Source organism: Salvelinus alpinus, chromosome 11 (assembly GCF_045679555.1).
Source record: "Salvelinus alpinus chromosome 11, SLU_Salpinus.1, whole genome shotgun sequence".
In the NCBI taxonomy this organism is placed as follows: domain Eukaryota; kingdom Metazoa; phylum Chordata; class Actinopteri; order Salmoniformes; family Salmonidae; genus Salvelinus; species Salvelinus alpinus.
In genome coordinates, this window is record NC_092096.1 from 18,979,902 (window position 1) to 19,002,002 (window position 22,101).

At 42.8% G+C, this 22,101-nt stretch overlaps 1 protein-coding gene across 1 annotated transcript in view; it reads right to left on the reverse strand.

Annotated features, from left to right (window-relative positions):
- The window catches only part of nell2b (neural EGFL like 2b), a 141,081-nt gene extending 120,435 nt beyond the window's left edge, over positions 1-20,646 (reverse strand). Inside the window, exons 1-2 of the mRNA XM_071331974.1 lie at positions 20,309-20,646; positions 19,825-19,953 (exon numbers count right to left, since the gene is read on the reverse strand). Coding sequence (XP_071188075.1) covers positions 19,825-19,953; positions 20,309-20,363 — 184 coding nt within the window. The 5' untranslated portion in view covers positions 20,364-20,646. The remainder of the gene's footprint in view (positions 1-19,824; positions 19,954-20,308) is intronic.
- Positions 20,647-22,101: the final 1,455 nt, after the last annotated feature.

Genomic DNA, 22,101 nt, shown 5'->3' on the forward strand with positions numbered 1-22,101 from the left:
GTTGGTTGCTTGTCCTTCACTCCGCGCTCCAACCCATCCCCAAACCATCGTAATTGGGTTGAGGTCGGGTGATTGTGGAGGCCAGGTCATCTGATCCAGCACTCCATAACTCTCCTTCTTGGTCAAATAGCCCTTACACAGCCTGGAGGTGTGTTGGTTCATTGTCTTGTTGAAAAACAAATGATAGTCCCACTAAGTGCAAACAAGTTGGGATGGTGTCTCGCTGCAGAATGCTGTGGTAGCCATGCTGGTTAAGTGTGCCTTGAATTGATCAAATAATTCACTGACAGTGTCACCAGCAGAGCCCCCCCCCCCCCCACACACACCATCACACCTCCTCCTCCATGCTTCACGGTGGGAACCACACATGCGGAGATCATCCGTTCACCTACTCTGCGTCTCACAAAGACACTGCGGTTGGAACCAAAACTCTCAAATTTGGACTCCTCAGACCAAAGGACAGATTTCCACTGGTCTAATGTCCATTGCTCGTGTTTCTTGGCCAAAGCAAGTATTTTCTTCTTATTGGTGCACTTTAGTAGTGGTTTCTTTGCATGAAGGACTGATTTACACAGTCTCGTCTGAACATTTGATGTTGAGATGTGTCTGTTACTTGAACTCTGTGAAGCATTTATTTGGGCTGACATTTCTGAGGCTGGTAACTCTAATGAACCTATCCTCTGCAGCAGAGGTTACTCTGGGTCTTCCTTTCCTGTGGCGGTCCTCATGAGAGCCAGTTTCATCATAGCACTTGATGGTTTTTGCGACGGCACTTGAAGAAACGTTCAAAGTTCTTGACCTTTTCCAGATTGACTGACCTTCATGTCTTAAAGTAATGATGGACTGTCGTTTCTCTTTGCTTATTTGAGCTGTTCTAGCCATAATATGGACTTGGTTTTTTACCTAGTAGGGCTATCTTCTGTATACCACCCTTACCTTGTCACAACACAACTGATTGGCTCAAATGCATTAAGAAGGATAGAAATTCCACAAATGAACTTTTAACAAGGCACACCTCTTAATTGAAATACATTTTTTATTTAACCTTTTTTTAACTAGGCAAGACAGTTAAGAACAGATGGAGATACAAAAAAGGCTACTGGATAGGTTGTCCTTCCAGTCTCAGTTTCTGATAGAGAAGGAGACAGCAACCACAATCCCTCACAGGGACAGGGATGTTATACTGTATGTTTCTGAGACTGGAACCATCATCACTCACAGGGACAGGGATGTTATACTGTATGTTTCTGAGACTGGAACCATCATCACTCACAGGGACAGAGATGTTATACTGTATGTTTCTGAGACTGGAACCATCATCCCTCACAGGGACAGGGATGTTATACTGTATGTTTCTGAGACTGGAACCATCATCCCTCACAGGGACAGGGATGTTATACTGTATGTTTCTGAGACTGAAACCATCATCACTCACAGGGACAGAGATGTTATACTGTATGTTTCTGAGACTGAAACCATCATCACTCACAGGGACAGAGATGTTATACTGTATGTTTCTGAGACTGAAACCATCATCACTCACAGGGACAGAGATGTTATACTGTATGTTTCTGAGACTGAAACCATCATCACTCACAGGGACAGAGATGTTATACTGTATGTTTCTGAGACTGAAACCATTATCACTCACAGGGACAGAGATGTTATACTGTATGTCCCCAGTTTTAGAGCTGTGGTTATATTGGTTAATTCGTGTCATGTACAATCATTTAACCTTGATGAGTAAGGTCACATGGTTGCTACCCTTTGAGCGGGCTCTCATGTCAATAAACCATCTATTCGACATTCTATCCTGTACACTGTTGTGTTCCATATTGAAAAGGAACAGAACCCTGCTCCCTTTAACCGCGGATACAACACCTTAATTCCAGTGTATCTACAGAGAGAGTGAGAGAAGGGATTGGAACCACGGGAGAGCCCTGATCTCTGGCTGCCTTTTGTTCTCCCTCGGCCGAACCTATCGCTTCATCCTTCCACCCCTCTATCCTCAACTCCCCTCCCTCTATCCTCTCCTCAGACATCTACGCTCCTTTAATGGAACCATCAATAAGAGATGAAGGGTGTGTGTGTGTGTGTCTGTGTGTGTGTTAGATGTTCATGGTCTTGTACGGCATAAACACAGCATCTGCAGCTGGTGAGAACAGGTTCAAAATAACTGGGGAGAAAACAATGTGGTCTATACGGTGCATTCGGAAAGTATTCAGACCCCTTCACTTTTTCCACATTCTGTTACTTTACAGCGTTATTCTAAAATTGATTCAGTTGGTTTTTTCCCGTCTCATCTACACACAATATTCCATAATGACAAAGCAAAAATAGGTTTCTAGAAATGTTTGCAAGTGTATTAAAAATAAAAAACTGAAATTTCACATTTACATAAGTATTCAGACCCTTTACTCAGTACTTTGTTGAAGCACCTTTGGCAGTGATTACAGCCTCGAGTCTTCTTGGGTATGACGCTATAAACTTGGCACACCTGTATTTGGGGAGTTTCTTCCATTCTTCTCTGCAGAGCCTGTCAAGCTCTGTCAGGTTGGATGGGGAGCGTCGCTGCACAGCTATTTTCAGGTCTCTCCAGAGATGTTCGATCGTGTTCAGGTCTGGGCTCTGGCTGGGCCACTCAAGGACATTCAGAGACATGTCCCAAAACCACACCTGAGTTGTCTTGGCTGTGTGCTTAGGATCGTTGTCCTGTTGGAAGGTGAACCTTCGCCCCAGTCTCTGGTCCTGAGCGCTCTGGAGTAGGTTTTCACCAATGATCTCTCTGTACTTTGCTCTTTTCGTTTTTCCCTCGATCCTGACTAGTCTCCCAGTCCCTACCACTGAAAAACATCCCCACAGCATGATGCTGCCACCACCATGCTTCACCGTAGGGATGGTGCCTGCAGACGTGACGCTCGGCATTCAGGTCAAAGAGTTCAATCTTGGTTTCATCAGACCAGAGAATCTTGTTTCTCATTGTCTGAGAGTCTTTAGGTGCCTTTTGGCAAACTCCAAGTGGGCTGTCATGTGCCTTTTACTGAGGAGTAGCTTCCATCTGGCCACTCTACCATAAAGGCCTGATTGGTAGAGTGCTGTAGAGATTGTTGTCCTTCTGGAATGTTCTCCCGTCATCACACAGGAACTCTGGATCTCTGTCAGAGTGATCATCGGGTTCTTGGTCACCTCCCTGACCAAGGCCCTTCTCCCCCGACTGCTCAGTTTGGCCAGGCGGCCAACTCTAGGAAGAGTTTTGGTGGTTCCAAACTTCTTCCATTTAAGAATGATGGAGGCCACTGTGTTCTTGGGGACCTTCAATGCTGCAGAAATGTTTTGATACCCTTCCCCAGGTCTGTGCCTCGACACAATCCTGTCTCAGAGCTCTACGGAAAATTCCTTTGATCTCATGGTTGGGATTTGCTCTGACATGTACTGTCAATTGTGAGACCTTATACAGACAGGTGTGTGTCTTTCCAAATCATGTCCAATCAATTGAATTTATCACAGGTGGACTCCAATGAAGTTGTAGAAACATCTCAAGGATGATCAATGGAACAGGATCCACCTGAGCTCAATTTCGAGTCTCACAGCAAAGGGTCTGAATACTTATGTAAATAAGGTATTTCTGTTTTTTTAATGTCTAAAAACCTGTTTTCACTTTGTTATTATTAGGTATCATGTATAGATAGATTTTTTATTTAATCAATTTTAGTATAAGGCTGTAACGTAACAAAATGTGGAAAAAGTCAAGGGGTCTGAATACTTTCCAAATGCACTGTATGTCCCATAGATAGAGTATATACTACCATATATATAGTTTTTACTACCATAGATACAGTATTTACTACCATAGATACATTATATACGACCATAGATACAGTATATACTACCATAAATACAGTATGTACAGTGGGGAGAACAAGTATTTGATACACTGCCGATTTTGCAGGTTTTCCTACTTACAAAGCATGTAGAGGTCTGTAATTTTTATCATAGGTACACTTCAACTGTGAGAGACGGAATCTAAAACAAAAATCCAGAAAATCACATTGTGTGATTTTTAAATAATTAATTTGCATTTTATTGCATGACATAAGTATTTGATACATCAGAAAAGCAGAACTTAATATTTGGTACAGAAACCTTTGTTTGCAATTACAGAGCTCATACGTTTCCTGTAGTTCTTGACCATGTTTGCACACACTGCAGCAGGGATTTTGGCCCACTCCTCCATACAGACCTTCCCCAGATCCTTCAGGTTTCGGGGCTGTCGCTGGGCAATACGGACTTTCAGCTCCCTCCAAAGATTTTCTATTGGGTTCAGGTCTGGAGACTGGCTAGACCACTCCAGGACCTTGAGATGCTTCTTACGGAGCCACTCCTTAGTTGCCCTGGCTGTGTGTTTCGTTTCGTTGTCATGCTGGAAGACCCAGCCACGACCCATCTTCAATGCTCTTACTGAGGGAAGGAGGTTGTTGGCCAAGATCTTGCGATACATGGCCCCATCCATCCTCCCCTCAATACGGTGCATTCGTCCTGACCCCTTTGCAGAAAAGCATCCCCAAAGAATGATGTTTCCACCTCCATGCTTCACGGTTGGGATGGGTTCTTGGGGTTGTACTCATCATCCTTCTTCCTCCAAACACGGCGAGTGGAGTTTAGACCAAAAAGCTCTATTTTTGTCTCATCAGACCACACGACCTTCTCCTATTCCTCCTCTGGATCATCCAGATGGTCATTGGCAAACTTCAGACGGGCCTGGACATGCGCTGGCTTGAGCAGGGGGACCTTGCATGCGCTGCAGGATTTTAATCCATGATGGCGTAGTGTGTTACTAATGGTTTTCTTTGAGACTGTGGTCCCAGCTCTCTTCAGGTCATTGACCAGGTCCTGCTGTGTAGTTCTGGGCTGATCCCTCACCTTCCTCATGATCATTGATGCCCCACGAGGTGAGATCTTGCATGGAGCTCCAGACCGAGGGTGATTGACCGTCATCTTGAACTTCTTCCATTTTCTAATAATTGCGCCAACAGTTGTTGCCTTCTCACCAAGCTGCTTGCCTATTGTCCTGTAGCTCATCCCAGCCTTGTGCAGGTCTACAATTTTATCCCTGATGTCCTTACACAGCTCTCTGGTCTTGGCCATTGTGGAGAGGTTGGAGTCTGTTTGATTGAGTGTGTGGACAGGTGTCTTTTATACAGGTAACGAGTTCAAACAGGTGCAGTTAATACAGGTAATGAGTGGAGAACAGGAGGGCTTCTTAAAGAAAAACTAACAGGTCTGTGAGAGACGGAATTCTTACTGGTTGGTAGGTGATCAAATACTTATGTCATGTAATAAAATGCAAATTAATTACTTAAAAATCATACAATGTGATTTTCTGGATTTTTGTTTTAGATTTCGTCTCTCACAGTTGAAGTGTACCTATGATAAAAATTACAGACCTCTACATGCTTTGTAAGTAGGAAAACCTGCAAAATCGGCAGTGTATCAAATACTTGTTCTCCCCACTGTATGTCACGCCCTGGCCTTAGTATTCTTTGTTTTCTTAATTATTTTGGTTAGGTCAGGGTGTGACATGGGGAATGTATGTGGTTTTTGTAGTGTCTAGGGTGGTTGTAAGGTTTAGGGGGTTTATTAGAGTAGTTGGGTTTATGTTTAGTATAGTAGTCTAGCTGTGTCTATGGTTGAGTGTAGGTATCTAGGAAAGTCTATGGTTGCCTGAATTGGGTCTCAATTAGAGACAGCTGGTTATTGTTGTCTCTGATTGGGAGCCATATTTAAGGCAACCATAGGCTTTAGCTGTTTGTGGGGAATTGTCGATGTTCTATGTTGCATGTATGCACTAGTTCATGCTTAGCTTCACGTTCGTCAGTTTTGTTATTTGGTTAGTTTGTAAAGTGGTTTCGTTTTGTGTGTGTTCTCTTCTAAATAAAAGAAGATGGCTTATTTTCCACATGCTGCGTTTTGGTCCGTCTCTCCTCCACACGATCGTGACAATGTACTACCATATATATAGTATATACTACCATAGGTACAGTATGTTCTACCATAGGTACAGTATGTACTACCACATTACGTACTGGGGGACATGGCCCCACAGTTGATTATGATACTGTCATTTGTTTTAAACTCATCTTTAAAATACTCAACTGTGTAACACATAGCTGATGAGGACATTTAGATGATCGTAGTGGTGGGGGGAGGTAGCTGTTCTCAACAGCAGTACACAGTGAGCTAACATGTGACCATTCTGATTGAGGAACAACAGCCATTCTCTCTCTGTCCCCCTCCCTCCCTCTCTCCATCTATCATCAGAAAGCAGACAGAAAGAACAGAGAGAGAGAGCGAGAGAGAAGCCTATCCTCATGCTCCCTGTCTATAACAGTATCTGTTCAACAGCCAGCTGTTGGTCATTGACAAGTGTCCATATGGAGCGGTTGGGTGGTGATGTCATAAGGACCTCTATCTCACAACGCTCACACAGAACACTCTCTAACATACAGTAGAAGTAGACGCAAAATAATTCAAGGCATTCAATATTTCAATAAACAACATCACAGAAGACAACGCAATTCAACCAATCAGAAATGACAAGGTGGGACACGGACTCAAGCTGAATAAATGTGGATTAGTTGATTGAAAATAAACAGAAGGTCTAGACCTTCAAATGTGCATCTCGCACTGTGTAGAAATCTACAAAACAATAATAAGACTTGTGCAGCTTTCACCAGAACAGGGAACTTGAATGTGTGCCCATTTTACAGTTGTAATATCTGACATTTGATCACTATGGTGTTGCAGATAATTTTCCTGTGTAGCAGGAAATGCAAATTGTAGTGTAGTCAAGGATTAAAATGGCTTCTAAAGTTTGTAATATCCACTTTAAAATATTCAGACTTGATTTATCCTAACTAAAAATGTTACAACCCCTACAAAAATGTATATTGTTTATAAACAAGATAATAATTCACATTTCCTGTTGCTGCAGGATTATTTTCCTGCTTTGAGAAACTGGTCAAATGGAAATACAACATCTGTATGTCTCTCATGAATGTTGAAATGGTTTAACACCCAGTCAGAGGGTTCAGATTCATGGAGATTACTACTATTCTGCACCATACGGTCTATTTTATTTTACCCCACTGTCCTCTTAAGACTTAACCTGTGGATGATGGGGGAGGGAGGGAGTACATTACAACACTCTTGTCTCTCTCTCTCTGTCTCTCTCTTTCACACTCTCTCTCATACACAAATCCTGTCAATTTGTCCTGGGTTACAGTTAGTGTTGTAGTGATATAGATCAATACAGCATGCAGAGAGAAGAGATAAGAAGCTCCACACACACACACACACACACACACACACACACACACACACACACACACACACACACACACACACACACACACACACACACACACACACACACACACACACACACACACACACACACACACACACACACACACACACACACACACACAGCCAGCCTGTCTGGTGCCTCAGAGGGACTGGCCTCATTTCAGGGCTTTCCAGGACTCTCTTTCACTTTTTCAGGGCTTCTCCTGTTCCTGCTGCCTGGCCTTCTGTCAGACACTCTGTCTCTGCTGTATTGAACCACAGCCTGGTGACAGACACAAACAAACACACACACACACACACACACACACACTTGTACCAGCCTGCAGCCATTATCACAATACTAGTTAGTTCTCTCCTTGAGAAAAGTATAAATAAACCACAGCATCAACCATGGACAGAGAAAGATCAAATCAAACGATTAACCACATGCTCTGGATACAGGTGTAGACCGGACCGTGAAAGGCTTACTTACAAGCCCTAACCAACAATGCAGTTCAACAAATAGAGTTAAGAAAATATTTACTAAATAAACTCAAGTAAAAAATGTAATAAAATAAAAAGTAACCAATAACGAGGCTATATACAGGGGGTATCAGTACCGCGTCAATGTGGGGGGTGCAGGGTAGTCGAGAGAATTCGTATATGTAGGTAGGGGTAAAGTGACTATGCATAGATAATAAACAGCGAGTAGCAGCAGTGTCCGGGTGGCCATTTGATTAATTGTTCAGCAGTCTTATGGCTTGGGGGTAGAAGCTGTTAAGGAGCCTTTTGGTCCTAGACTTGGCACTCTGGTACCACTTGCAGAGGCGGTAGCAGAGAGAGCAGTCTATGACTTGGGTGACTGGAGTCTTTGAAAATTTTTGGGGCCTTCCTCTGACACCGCCTAGTATATACAGTGGGGAGAACAAGTATTTGATACACTGTCGATTTTGCAGGTTTTCCTACTTACAAAGCATGTAGAGGTCTGTAATTTGTATCATAGGTACACTTCAACTGTGAGAGACGGAATCTAAAACAAAAATCCAGAAAATCACATTGTATGATTTTTAAGTAATTCATTTGCATTTTATTGCATGACATAAGTATTTGATCACCTACCAACCAGTAAGAATTCCGGCTCTCACAGACCTGTTAGTTTTTCTTTAAGAAGCCCTCCTGTTCTCCACTCATTACCTGTATTAACTGCACCTGTTTGAACTCGTTACCTGTATAAAAGACACCTGTCCACACACTCAATCAAACAGACTCCAACCTCTCCACAATGGCCAAGACCAGAGAGCTGTGTAAGGACATCAGGGATAAAATTGTAGACCTGCACAAGGCTGGGATGGGCTACAGGACAATAGGCAAGCAGCTTGGTGAGAAGGCAACAACTGTTGGCGCAATTATTAGAAAATAGAAGAAAATAGAAGAAGTTCAAGATGATGGTCAATCACCCTCGGTCTGGGGCTCCATGCAAGATCTCACCTCGTGGGGCATCAATGATCATGAGAAAGGTGAGGGATCAGCCCATAACTACACGGCAGGACCTGGTCAATGACCTGAAGAGAGCTGGGACCACAGTCTCAAAGAAAACCATTAGTAACACACTACGCCGTCATGGATTAAAATCCTGCAGCGCACACAAGGTCCCCCTGCTCAAGCAGGCGCATGTCCAGGCCCGTCTGAAGTTTGCCAATGACCATCTGGATGATCCAGAGGAGGAATGGGAGAAGGTCATGTGGTCTGATGATTCAAAAATAGAGCTTTTTGGTCTAAACTCCACTCGCCGTGTTTGGAGGAAGAAGAAGGATGAGTACAACCCCAAGAACACCATCCCAACCGTGAAGCATGGAGGTGGAAACATCATTCTTTGGGGATGCTTTTCTGCAAAGGGGACAGGACGACTGCACCGTATTGAGGGGAGGATGGATGGGGCCATGTATTGCGAGATCTTAGCCAACAACCTCCTTCCCTCAGTAAGAGCATTGATGATGGGTCGTGGCTGGGTCTTCCAGCATGACAACGACCCGAAACACACAGCCAGGGCAACTAAGGAGTGGCTCCGTAAGAAGTATCTCAAGGTCCTGGAGTGGCCTAGCCAGTCTCCAGACCTGAACCCAATAGAAAATCTTTGGAGGGAGCTGAAAGTCCGTATTGCCCAGCGACAGCCCCGAAACCTGAAGGATCTGGAGAAGGTCTGTATGGAGGAGTGGGCCAAAATCCCTGGTGCAGTGTGTGCAAACCTGGTCAAGAACTACAGGAAACGTATGATCTCTGTAATTGCAAACAAAGGATTCTGTACCAAATATTAAGTTCTGCTTTTCTGATGTATCAAATACTTATGTCATGCAATAAAATGCTAATTAATTACTTAAAAATCATACAATGTGATTTTCGGGATTTTTGTTTTAGATTCCGTCTCTCACAGTTGAAGTGTACCTATGATAAAAATTACAGACCTCTACATGCTTTTTAAGTAGGAAAATCTGCAAAATCGGCAGTGTATCAAATACTTGTTCTCCCCACTGTAGGTCCTGGATGGTAGGAAGCTTGGCCCCAGTGATGTACTGGGCCGTACACACTACCCTCTGTAGAGCCTTATGGTCGGATGCCGAACAGTTGCCATACCAGGCGGTGATGCAACCGGTCAGGATGCTCTCGATGGAGCAGCTATAAAATATTTTGAGGATCTGTAGACCCATGACAAATCTTTTCAGTCTCTTGGGGGGGGAAAGGTGTTGTCGTGCCCTTTTCAAAACTGTCTTGGTGTGTTTGGATCATGATAGTTTGTTGGTGATGTGGACACCAAGAAACATGAAACTCTCGACCTGCTCCACTACAGCCCCGTTGATGTTAATGGGGGCCTTTTCGGCCCTCCTTTTCCTGTAGTCCACGATCAGCTCCTTTGTCTTGCTCACATTGAGGGAGAGGTTGTTGTCCTGGCACCACACTGCCAGTTCTCTGACCTCCTCCCTATAGGCTGTCTTCTCGTTGTCGGTGATCAGGCCTACCACTGTTGTGTTGTCAGTAACCTTAGTGATGGTGCTGGAGTCGTGCTTGGCCATGCAGTCGTGGGATTACATCTAGATGATTCATGAGAAGGAAATGCTGCCTTGTGTTTTTATCAAGTTTGGGGTGTAAAAGTTTGATTTATCAACATACATGCCATGGATTTGGTCACGAGAACTGGTCACAGGAAGTGGCCACAGGAACCAACGTGTGTGTGTGTGTGTGTGTGTGCGTGCGTGCGTGCATGCGCGCGTGTGTGTGTCTGCTTGTGTGCGTGCATATGCGTGTGTATCTATTTAAATCAGTTGAATGATTCATGACACGTAGCCATTACACAGGAAACAAGTGTCTCAACTCCACATAGCGTTGAATTAAAGCAGGGGAATGAACACGTCAGATTTCTACAGCCTGGCAGAGAGACAGAGGGGGCAACAGGGAGAGAGAGGAGGACAGAGAGCACTTAGAAGACAGGATGACTCACTTTTACAAAATAAGACCAATTCATTGGAGAAATATCATCCTGTTTCAATCTCAAGTGTTCAGATTAAAGCAGATCACATCTTGTTCTGATAGAACATTTGATCTAAGTTATTACTTCTACCACTTAATGATGCACTTCTAATGTACCTCTCTGGGACACATCACTTCTAATGTACCTCTCTAGAATACATCACTTCTAATGTACCTCTCTGGAACACATCACTTCTAATGTACCTCTCTGGGAAACATCACTTCTAATGTACCTCTCTGGAACACATCACTTCTAATGTACCTCTCTGGAACACATCACTTCTAATGTACCTCTCTGGAATACATCACTTCTAATGTACCTCTCTGGAATACATCACTTCTAATGTACCTCTCTGGAATACATCACTTCTAATGTGCCTCTCTAGAATACATCACTTCTAATGTACCTCTCTAGAATACATCACTTCTAATGTACCTCTCTGGAATACATCACTTCTAATGTACCTCTCTGGAATACATCACTTCTAATGTACCTCTCTGGAATACATCACTTCTAATGTACCTCTCTGGAATACATCACTTCTAATGTACCTCTCTGGAATACATCACTTCTAATGTACCTCTCTGGAACACATCACTTCTAATGTACCTCTCTGGGACACATCACTTCTAATGTACCTCTCTAGAATACATCACTTCTAATGTACCTCTCTGGAATACATCACTTCTAATGTACCTCTCTGGAACACATCACTTCTAATGTACCTCTCTGGAATACATCACTTCTAATGTACCTCTCTGGAATACATCACTTCTAATGTACCTCTCTAGAATACATCACTTCTAATGTACCTCTCTGGAATACATCACTTCTAATGTACCTCTCTAGAATACATCACTTCTAATGTACCTCTCTGGAACACATCACTTCTAATGCACCTCTCTGGAACACATCACTTCTAATGTACCTCTCTGGAACACATCACTTCTAATGTACCTCTCTGGAACACATCACTTCTAATGTACCTCTCTAGAATACATCACTTGTAATGTACCTCTCTGGAACACATCACTTCTAATGTACCTCTCTGGGACACATCACTTCTAATGTACCTCTCTGGGACACATCACTTCTAATGTACCTCTCTGGGACACATCACTTCTAATGTACCTCTCTGGGACACATCACTTCTAATGTACCTCTCTGGAACACATCACTTCTACTGTACCTCTCTGGAATACATCACTTCTAATGTACCTCTCTGGGATACATAACAAAATAATCTCAGAACTGTTTCCAACATATAGGCCTTTAATCTCTGCTTCCTGTTACCCAATGCATCATGGATATATGTTCTATGACTAATGTTGCTACCACTGTTAGGCCTCTTGCCCTTCTGTCTGGTTGGCACACAGAGCTTGGCAATGGGCACAGGAATGGCATCTCATGTGTATGTGTGTTACATTCACACACACACACACACACACACACACACACACACACACACACACACACACACACACACACACACACACACACACACACACACACACACACACACACACACACACACACACACACACACACACACATAGGGCCGACAACACTACACTAACGGCATCCTGTCCTGCTGTGCTGTTGCAGATTCAGTCTCTATTGGGGTGATGAGTAAGCAGCAACCTGATTGCTGCACTGAACAGAGAGAGCATCCAGTCAGCATAGAGAGGTACAGGTGTAGGATCTTAATTTGATCCCCTGTTGCAGGAAATGTTTTACTTGTAGTGTATTTGAGGTTTATAAAGGATTCTGAAGTTTGTAATTTCCACTTTGAAATTTCAGACTTGATTTTCCCTTACGAAAAATGTATCAACCCCTACGAAAATGTTCATTAATTATAATCCTACAACTACAGGATTGTTTTCCTGCTGTAGCAAACTTGCTCATATCCTACATCTGTACAGGGAGGGTTCACTCACTCAGCAGGGTTGAGGGACACACTGACTTTGTTTCTGATATGAAACCTGATGGGATTGATGAAATTCATGTCCTATTCTTTGGCAGGTGTGGAATCCTCTTTCACCTCTGGATTCCATATATCTATGATGATAACTTTCAATGATCTCTATGAAGGCATCAAGGGAACAGGTGGGTTATAATTGTACACGAGAGAGGAAATATAATTTCTATAATAGATGAATAGATGTAGTTGACAAATATACCATAATGGGATCCATCTAATCCTTGTGAAAGCCTAGAATTCTGGGAGAGAGGAGAAGGGAGAACAGTGGTAGGATGTTCCTGTATGGACACACACACACACACACACACACACACACACACACACACACACACACACACACACACACACACACACACACACACACACACACACACACACACACAGACAGCACTCTGCAGGCAGAGACACTGGCTACAATTCCTCTCATTCCTGAGTTGTTTGAATCATATATTCAGTGCCTTCAGAAAATATTCATACCCCTTGATTCATACCACATGTTGTTGTGTTACAGCCTAAATTCAAAAAGGATTCAATATTTTTTTTCCTCACCCATCTATACACAAAAACCCATAATGACAAATTGAAAACATGTTTTTTGAAATGTTTGCAAAATTATTGCAAATGAAATACAGAAATATATCAATTACATAAGTATTCACACCCTTGAGTCAATACATGTTAGAATCACCTTTGGCAGCAAATACAACTGTGAGTCTTTCTGGGCAAGTCTCTAAGAGCTTTGGACGCCTGGATTGTACCTTAGTTACCCATTCATCTTTTCAGAATTCTTCAAGCTCTGTCAAATTGGTTATTGCTAGACAAGCATTTTCAAGTCTTGCCATAGATTTTCAAGCAGATTTAAGTCAAAACTGTAACTCGGCCAACCAGGAGCATTTATTGTCTTCTTGATAAGCAACTCCAGTGAATATTTGGCCTTGTGCTTTAGGTTATGGTCCTGCTGAAAGGTTCATTCATCTCCCAGTGTCTGTTCGGAAGCAGACTGAAGCAGGTTTTCCTCTAGGATTTTGCCTGTGCTTTGCTCCATTCCGTTTCTTTTTTATCCTGAAAAACTCCTCAGTCCTTAACAATTACAAGCATACCCATAACATGATGCAGCCACCACTACGCTTGAATATGGAGAGTGGTACTCAGTAATATGTTGTATTGAATTTGCCCCAAACATAACACTTTGTATTCAAGAAAAAAAGTGAATTGCTTTGCCACATTTTTTTTGCAGTATTAGTGCCTTGTTGCAAACAAGGTGCATGTTTTGGGATATTTTTATTCTGTACAAGCTTCCTTCTTTTTACTCTGTCAATTAGTTTAGTATTGTAGAGTAACTACAATGTTGTCTTTGTGGTTGAATCCATCTTTGAAATGAACTGCTCGACTGAGGGACCTTACAGATAATTGTATGTGTGGGGTACAGCCATGAGGTAATCATTCACAAATCATGTTAAACACTGTTATTGCACACAGAGTGAGTCCGTGCAACTTATTATGTGACTTGTTAAGCACATTTTTACTCCTGAACTTATTTAGGCTTGCCATAACAAAGGCTTTGAACACTCCATTCTGCCTTTCATTCTGATTCTCATAGCCTCAACAAAAACATGGACTGCTACCGGTACTGGTACTGGTACTGGTACTGCTACTGGTACTGGTACTGATACTGCTACTGGTACTGCTACTGGTACTGGTACTGGTACTGCTACTGGTACTGTGGATAAAAGGCCTACAAATCAAATTGTATTTGTCACATGCGCCAAAAACAACAGGTGTAAACCTTACGGTGAACTGCTTACTTACGAGCCCTTAACCAACAATGCAGTTGTAAAAAAGTAACTAAGAAACACTTGCTAAATAAACTAAAGTAAAAACAGTAAGAGAAGAAAATAACAATAACGAGGCTATATACAAGGGGTACCAGGACTGAGTCAATGTGCAGGGGTACGAGTTAGTCGAGGTAATATAGGTAATACGTACATGTAGGTCAGGGTAAAGTGACTATGCATAGATAATAAACAGAGAGCAGCAGCAGCATATGCAAAGGTGTGTGTGTGTGTGTGTGTGTGTGTGTGTGTGTGTGTGTGTGTGTGTGTGTGTGTGTGTGTGTGTGTGTGTGTGTGTGTGTGTGTGTGTGTGTGTGTGTGTGTGTGTGTGTGTGTGTGTGTGTGTGTGTGTGTGTGTGTGTGGTTAGAGTCCAGTGAGTGTACATTGAGCCTGTGCAAGAGAGTCAGTGTGAAACATAAAAGATGCCTATTAAATTAATATGAATGACTTAAGCTTCGGCACAAAGGCAGAGTTTTCAGCCCTGTTTTCTGCTCTGGGGGGGCGGTCTGCATTGCTAGCTCAGCCACAGCCATTGAAACTCAGATCAACACCCTCAGTTTGGAGACATCAGAGAGAGAAACTCCAGATCAACACCCTCAGTTTGGAGACATCAGAGAGAGAAACTCACGATCAACACCCTCAGTTTGGAGACATCAGAGAGAAACTCAGATCAACACCCTCAGTTTGGAGGCATCAGAGAGAAACTCAGATCAACACCCTCAGTTTGGAGGCATCAGAGAGAGAAACTCACAGAAAGTCTGAATGAAAGAAACAGAGACTCTTGTGGAAGATGAAAATAAATATAAATCTCCCTCACACAAACACATTCTACACAATTTGCCATGGGGCAAAGAGAAAATGTGCAACTTTATAGCTAATCTCATGCTCTTTTACACATTTTCCCATGAGGCTAGGAGAAAATGTTGCTGTTTTATAGCTAACTTTCTGCAATTCATATTGCCAGAGAGAAACATTTTCAGTTTTATAGCTAATCATGCTATTGTACACATTTTGCAATTAGGCTGAGAGAATTTAGCATTTTTAAAGCTAAATTCCTGCAATTCTATACATATTGTCATGAGGCAGAAAGAAAAAATTGCAGTTTTATAGCTAATCGTGCTATTCTACACATTTTCAATGAGGATGAGCAGAAATGTTGCAGTCTGACAGCTAATTTACTGTCATTCAAGGCCTACTATATCTGGGGGTGGGGTGGAGGGGGGGGGGGGGGCACACTCTAACCTGCTGCGGGGGATGTGGTATGCCAGTGTTTACTAAACCTACAACTCCAGACATGGGATTAGAAGTCACAATATGAGGACAGCTGAATGGCAGAATGAAAGACTTCTGTATGGATTGGGATTTCTATTCTGGATCTTTGTTTTGTTGATCCACTCAAAGGATTGGGATAAATAGTCTGTCATTTATAGACTGAAACTATGATGTCGCTGCCCATAGTTCACTGCAGCCTGGCACCAGGCCACGACGGTGTTATCTATTATGACGGTGTTATCTATTATGACGGTAGACGGTGTTATCTATTATGACGGGGTTATCTATTATGACGGGGTTATCTATTATGACGGTGTTATCTATTATGACGGTGTTATCTATTATGACGGTGTTATCTATTATGACGGTGTTATCTATTATGACGATGTTATCTATTATGACGGTGTTATCTATTATGACGGGGTTATCTATTATGACGGGGTTATCTATTATGACGGTGTTACCTATTATGACGGTGTTATCTATTATGACGGTGTTATCTATTATGACGGGGTTATCTATTATGACGGGGTTATCTATTATGACGGTGTTATCTATTATGACGGGGTTATCTATTATGACGGGGTTACCTATTATGACGGTGTTACCTATTATGACGGTGTTATCTATTATGACGGTGTTATCTATTATGACGGTGTTATCTATTATGACGGGGTTATCTATTATGACGGTGTTACCTATTATGACGGTGTTATCTATTATGACGGTGTAATCTATTATGACGGTGTTATCTATTATGGCGGTGTTATCTATTATGACGGGGTTATCTATTATGACGGTGTTATCTATTATGACGGGGTTATCTATTATGACGGGGTTACCTATTATGACGGTGTTATCTATTATGACGGTGTTATCTATTATGACGGTGTTATCTATTATGACGGGGTTATCTATTATGACGGTGTTATCTATTATGACGGGGTTATCTATTATGACGGTAGACGGTGTTATCTATTATGACGGTGTTATCTATTATGACGGTAGACGGTGTTATCTATTATGACGGTGTTATCTATTATGACGGTGTTATCTATTATGACGGTGTTATCTATTATGGCGGGGTTATCTATTATGACGGTGTTATCTATTATGGCGGGGTTATCTATTATGACGGGGTTATCTATTATGGCGGTGTTATCTATTATGACGATGTTATCTATTATGACGGTGTTATCTATTATGACGGTGTTATCTATTATGACGGGGTTATCTATTATGGCGGTGTTATCTATTATGACGATGTTATCTATTATGACGGGGTTATCTATTATGACGGTGTTATCTATTATGACGGTAGATGATGTTATCTATTATGACGGTGTTATCTATTATGGCGGGGTTATCTATTATGACGGTAGATGATGTTATCTATTATGACGATGTTATCTATTATGACGGGGTTATCTATTATGACGGGGTTATCTATTATGACGATGTTATCTATTATGACGATGTTATCTATTATGACGGTGTTATCTATTATGACGGGGTTATCTATTATGGCGGTGTTATCTATTATGACGATGTTATCTATTATGACGGTGTTATCTATTATGACGGTGTTATCTATTATGACAGGGTTATCTATTATGGCGGTGTTATCTATTATGACGATGTTATCTATTATGACGGGGTTATCTATTATGACGGTGTTATCTATTATGACGGTGTTATCTATTATGACGGTGTTATCTATTATGACGGGGTTATCTATTATGACGGTGTTATCTATTATGACGGTGTTATCTATTATGACGGTGTTATCTATTATGACGATGTTATCTATTATGACGGTGTTATCTATTATGACGGTGTTATCTATTATGACGGTGTTATCTATTATGACGGTGTTATCTATTATGGCGGTGTTATCTATTATGACGGTGTTATCTATTATGACGGGGTTATCTATTATGACAGTGTTATCTATTATGGCGGTGTTATCTATTATGACGGTGGTATCTATTATGACGGTGTTATCTATTATGACGGGGTTATCTATTATGACGGTGTTATCTATTATGACGGGGTTATCTATTATGACGGTGTTATCTATTATGACGGGGTTATCTATTATGACAGTGTTATCTATTATGACGGTGTTATCTATTATGACGGGGTTATCTATTATGACAGTGTTATCTATTATGAAGGGGTTATCTATTATGACGATGTTATCTATTATGACGGTGTTATCTATAATGGCGGGGTTATCTATTATGACGGTGTTATCTATTATGACGGTGGTATCTATTATGACGGTGTTATCTATTATGACGGTGTTATCTATTATGACGGGGTTATCTATTATGACGGTGTTATCTATTATGACGGTGTTATCTATTATGACGGTGTTATCTATTATGACGGGGTTATCTATTATGACGGTGTTATCTATTATGACGGGGTTGACTACTGATTGTAACTCAATAGGCTACCTGCTTTTTAACATGTGTGTAGGCAATTTGAACTCAATGTCTTTTGGCATAACAGAAGATTAGTCGCACGTGCAAAGTACAATGTGAGAGTAATATTTTTAACCTTTATTTAACTAGGCAAGTCAGTTAAGAACAAATTCTTATTTTCAATTTCTGCCTAGGAACAGTGGGAACAACTGTTTCAATTTCTGCCTAGGAACAACTGTCTTGTTCAGGGGCAGAACGATAGATTTTCACCTTGGGGATTCGATCTTGCAACCTTTTGGTTACTTGTCCAACGCTCTAACCACTAGGCTACCTGCGTCTAACCACTAGGCTACCTGCCTCTAACCACCAGGCTACCTGCCTCTAACCACCAGGCTACCTGCCTCTAACCACCAGGCTACCTGCCTCTAACCACCAGGCTACCTGCCTCTAACCACTAGGCTACCTGCTCTAACCACTAGGCTACCTTCCTCTAACCACTAGGCTACCTGCCTCTAACCACTAGGCTACCTGCCTCTAACCACTAGGCTACCTGCCTCTAACCACTAGGCTACCTGCCTCTAACCACTAGGCTACCTGCCTCTAACCACTAGGCTACCTGCCTCTAACCACTAGGCTACATGCCTCTAACCACTAGGCTACCTGCCTCTAACCACTAGGCTACCTGCCTCTAACCACTAGGCTACCTGCTCTAACCACTAGGCTACCTGCTCTAACCACTAGGCTACCTTCCTCTAACCACTAGGCTACCTGTTCTAACCACTAGGCTACCTGCCTCTAACCACTAGGCTACCTGCCTCTAACCACTAGGCTACCTGCCTCTAACCGCTAGGCTACCTGCCTCTAACCGCTAGGCTACCTGCCTCAAACCGCTAGGCGACCTGCCTCTAACCGCTAGGCTACCTGCCTCTAACCGCTAGGCTACCTGCCTCAAACCACTAGGCTACCTGCCTCTAACCACTAGGCTACCTGCTCTAACCACTAGGCTACCTGCCTCTAACCACTAGGCTACCTGCCTCTAACCACTAGGCTACCTGCCTCTAACCACTAGGCTACCTGCCTCTAACCACTAGGCTACCTGCCTCTAACCACTAGGCTACCTGCCTCTAACCACTAGGCTACCTGCCTCTAACCACTAGGCTACCTGCCTCAAACCACTAGGCTACCTGCCTCAAACCACACTAGGCTACCTTCCTCTAACCACTAGGCTACCTGCCTCAAACCACTAGGCTACCTGCCTCAAACCACTAGGCTACCTGCCTCTAACCACTAGGCTACCTGCCTCTAACCACTAGGCTACCTGCCTCTAACCACTAGGCTACCTGCCTCTAACCACTAGGCTACCTGCCTCTAACCACTAGGCTACCTGCTACCCTGTGGGAGAAATGCATAGATATTGGTCAAATACAGTTGTTGGGTCTTACCTTGGAAAAGAAATGCTCTGCTCTCATTGTGGAACCCCTGAACTTGAAAAACTCCAGCGTGAGACTCTCCCAACTTCAGTTCATCGAATACGTTGATGCGGAGGGCAGGGTCGACCCCAAAGCCTAGAGCTGGATGAGAGAGACCGGATAGATAGAAAGAGTCCGGCAGCGGCAGAGATAGCGTTAGTTCAGCACCATGGACAGCGGCAGCCCGACACCTTGGTGTGGACACAGCGCAGCCGGCTATTGCTGCTTTATCATGATGTAATGCTGCGAAACTAAGCCTGCAGACCTCCATTCTGATAGGTTACAACTTCCTACACAGCCAAAATGGTAACATGATTGTAAAACATGAAAATTAAGAAATGCATTCATTCAGTTATCAACTGAAACCACGTCACAGTAACATACTAAAATCACAACATGACAGCTATGGGAAATCAGTCAACATAATTGCGTAACAAAATGCAGACGTTTAGCTCACCTGGGAAGATGGCAAATATACTGTACAAAAAATAAAGTTTGAATAGTCCCATCATGAATGGAAAATAATCACAACGATTAGTCCATGCTTTTCTGTCCACTTTCAAAAATACTGGTGGTACTAAAATACCGCAGGCGATACGCGTCAGTCAGAAGAACCACATGCTCGCAAAATGACGCGTCATCTAATATTGACCGTCGGCGTTCTTAGAACTTTTAAGACCAATTAGAAATAATTGACGTCAAAATATTCCATTCAGCATCCGTGATGATTCAGAAGAGAGCGCTGAAGACAGGTGCAGCAGCATCACTATACGGGCTGCTAGCTGGTGAGTGAGTGAGAGGAGGCTGGTATGTGGAGACTCATGGAAAGCGAAAGGATAGCGTCTGTGTTCTCTGCTGCCCCCTTTTGGTCTACGGTGGAACACAATCTAGGAGATGAGACTGATTACACTTCTGCCATCTGTCAGATTTCTCAACATCACCAAATGACCGTAGGAGAGTTGCATTTAACGTTTGATATTCAATGATAGTAATTTAATCAGCTAATATTTTCAGCTGTGCATTTTTCGTGATCCTCTGGCATGCTTAGCCTGCTGCACATGTGTTTTTTCAGGGTGGCAAAACAATCTTTAGAAAAGACAAAATGTTCCCTTCAATATTAAAATGCATTGAGAGCTACATTCCACGCACCACACCTTCAGCCAGTAGAGAGAAGAACTCCCTGGGTATCTAAACTATTAACATCCCATTATCATTAACATCCTCTATGTCATTAACATCCCATTATCATTAACATCCTGTCCACTATTATCTGGTTAATTACTCTTAAAGAACAGATGTACACTCAGCAAGCCGGTCCGTATGAACTGTAGTTAAAAGGTTAAAAGTGCATGCTAGTCAGTAATCTGTCAACTCATTACAATCAGAACCACAGCTAGCTACTTCACTTCTCTGTCTGGTCTTTCTGTCTGGTCTTTCTGTCTGGTTTCTCTGTCTGGTCTCTCTGTCTGGTCTCTCTGTCTGGTCTCTCTGCCTGGTCTCTCTGCCTGGTCTCTCTGTCTGGTCTCTCTGTCTGGTCTCTCTGTCTGGTCTCTCTGTCTGGTCTCTCTGTCTGGTCTCTCTGTCGGGTCTCTCTGTCTGGTCTCTCTGTCTGGTCTCTCTGTCTGGTCTCTCTGCCGGGTCTCTCCGTCGGGTCTCTCCGTCTGGTCTCTCTGTCTGGTCTCTCTGTCTGGTCTCTCTGTCGGGTCTTTCTGTCTGGTCTCTCTGTCTGGTCTTTCAGAAATGAAAAAGAACCATCTTTGCACCTTGCCATTTTCACAATCCTTCAGTTGTCAAGTAAGGCATATCTCTTAGAAGTCACGCCCACCCTGCATATATACAGAACCAGAAGGCAAATGTCTGGTACTTCTATGTTTATCAATAAGATGGATATAATTACATGTTATACCTAGAAGGAGGGAGGGATGCATTGCTGCAGTGTTGCCTGTAGCAACACACACACACACACACACACACACACACGCACACACGCACACACGCACACACGCACACACGCACACACGCGTCACCAGGTGCCCTTGAGAATCTATTGAGGAGAGACAGGTTGCCATGGAACCTGGAGGCTCATTAGCATATGCATGAGGGTCAGATAATGACACGGGGGGTCACACGGAACATTTGGCGTTCAGGGTCTCAACCTACAGTAGTCAGGGCTTGACGGACTATACAGTATAGAAACTCTATACAGCTCTGTAGTATGTTAAACTCTATACAGCTCTGTAGTATGTTAAA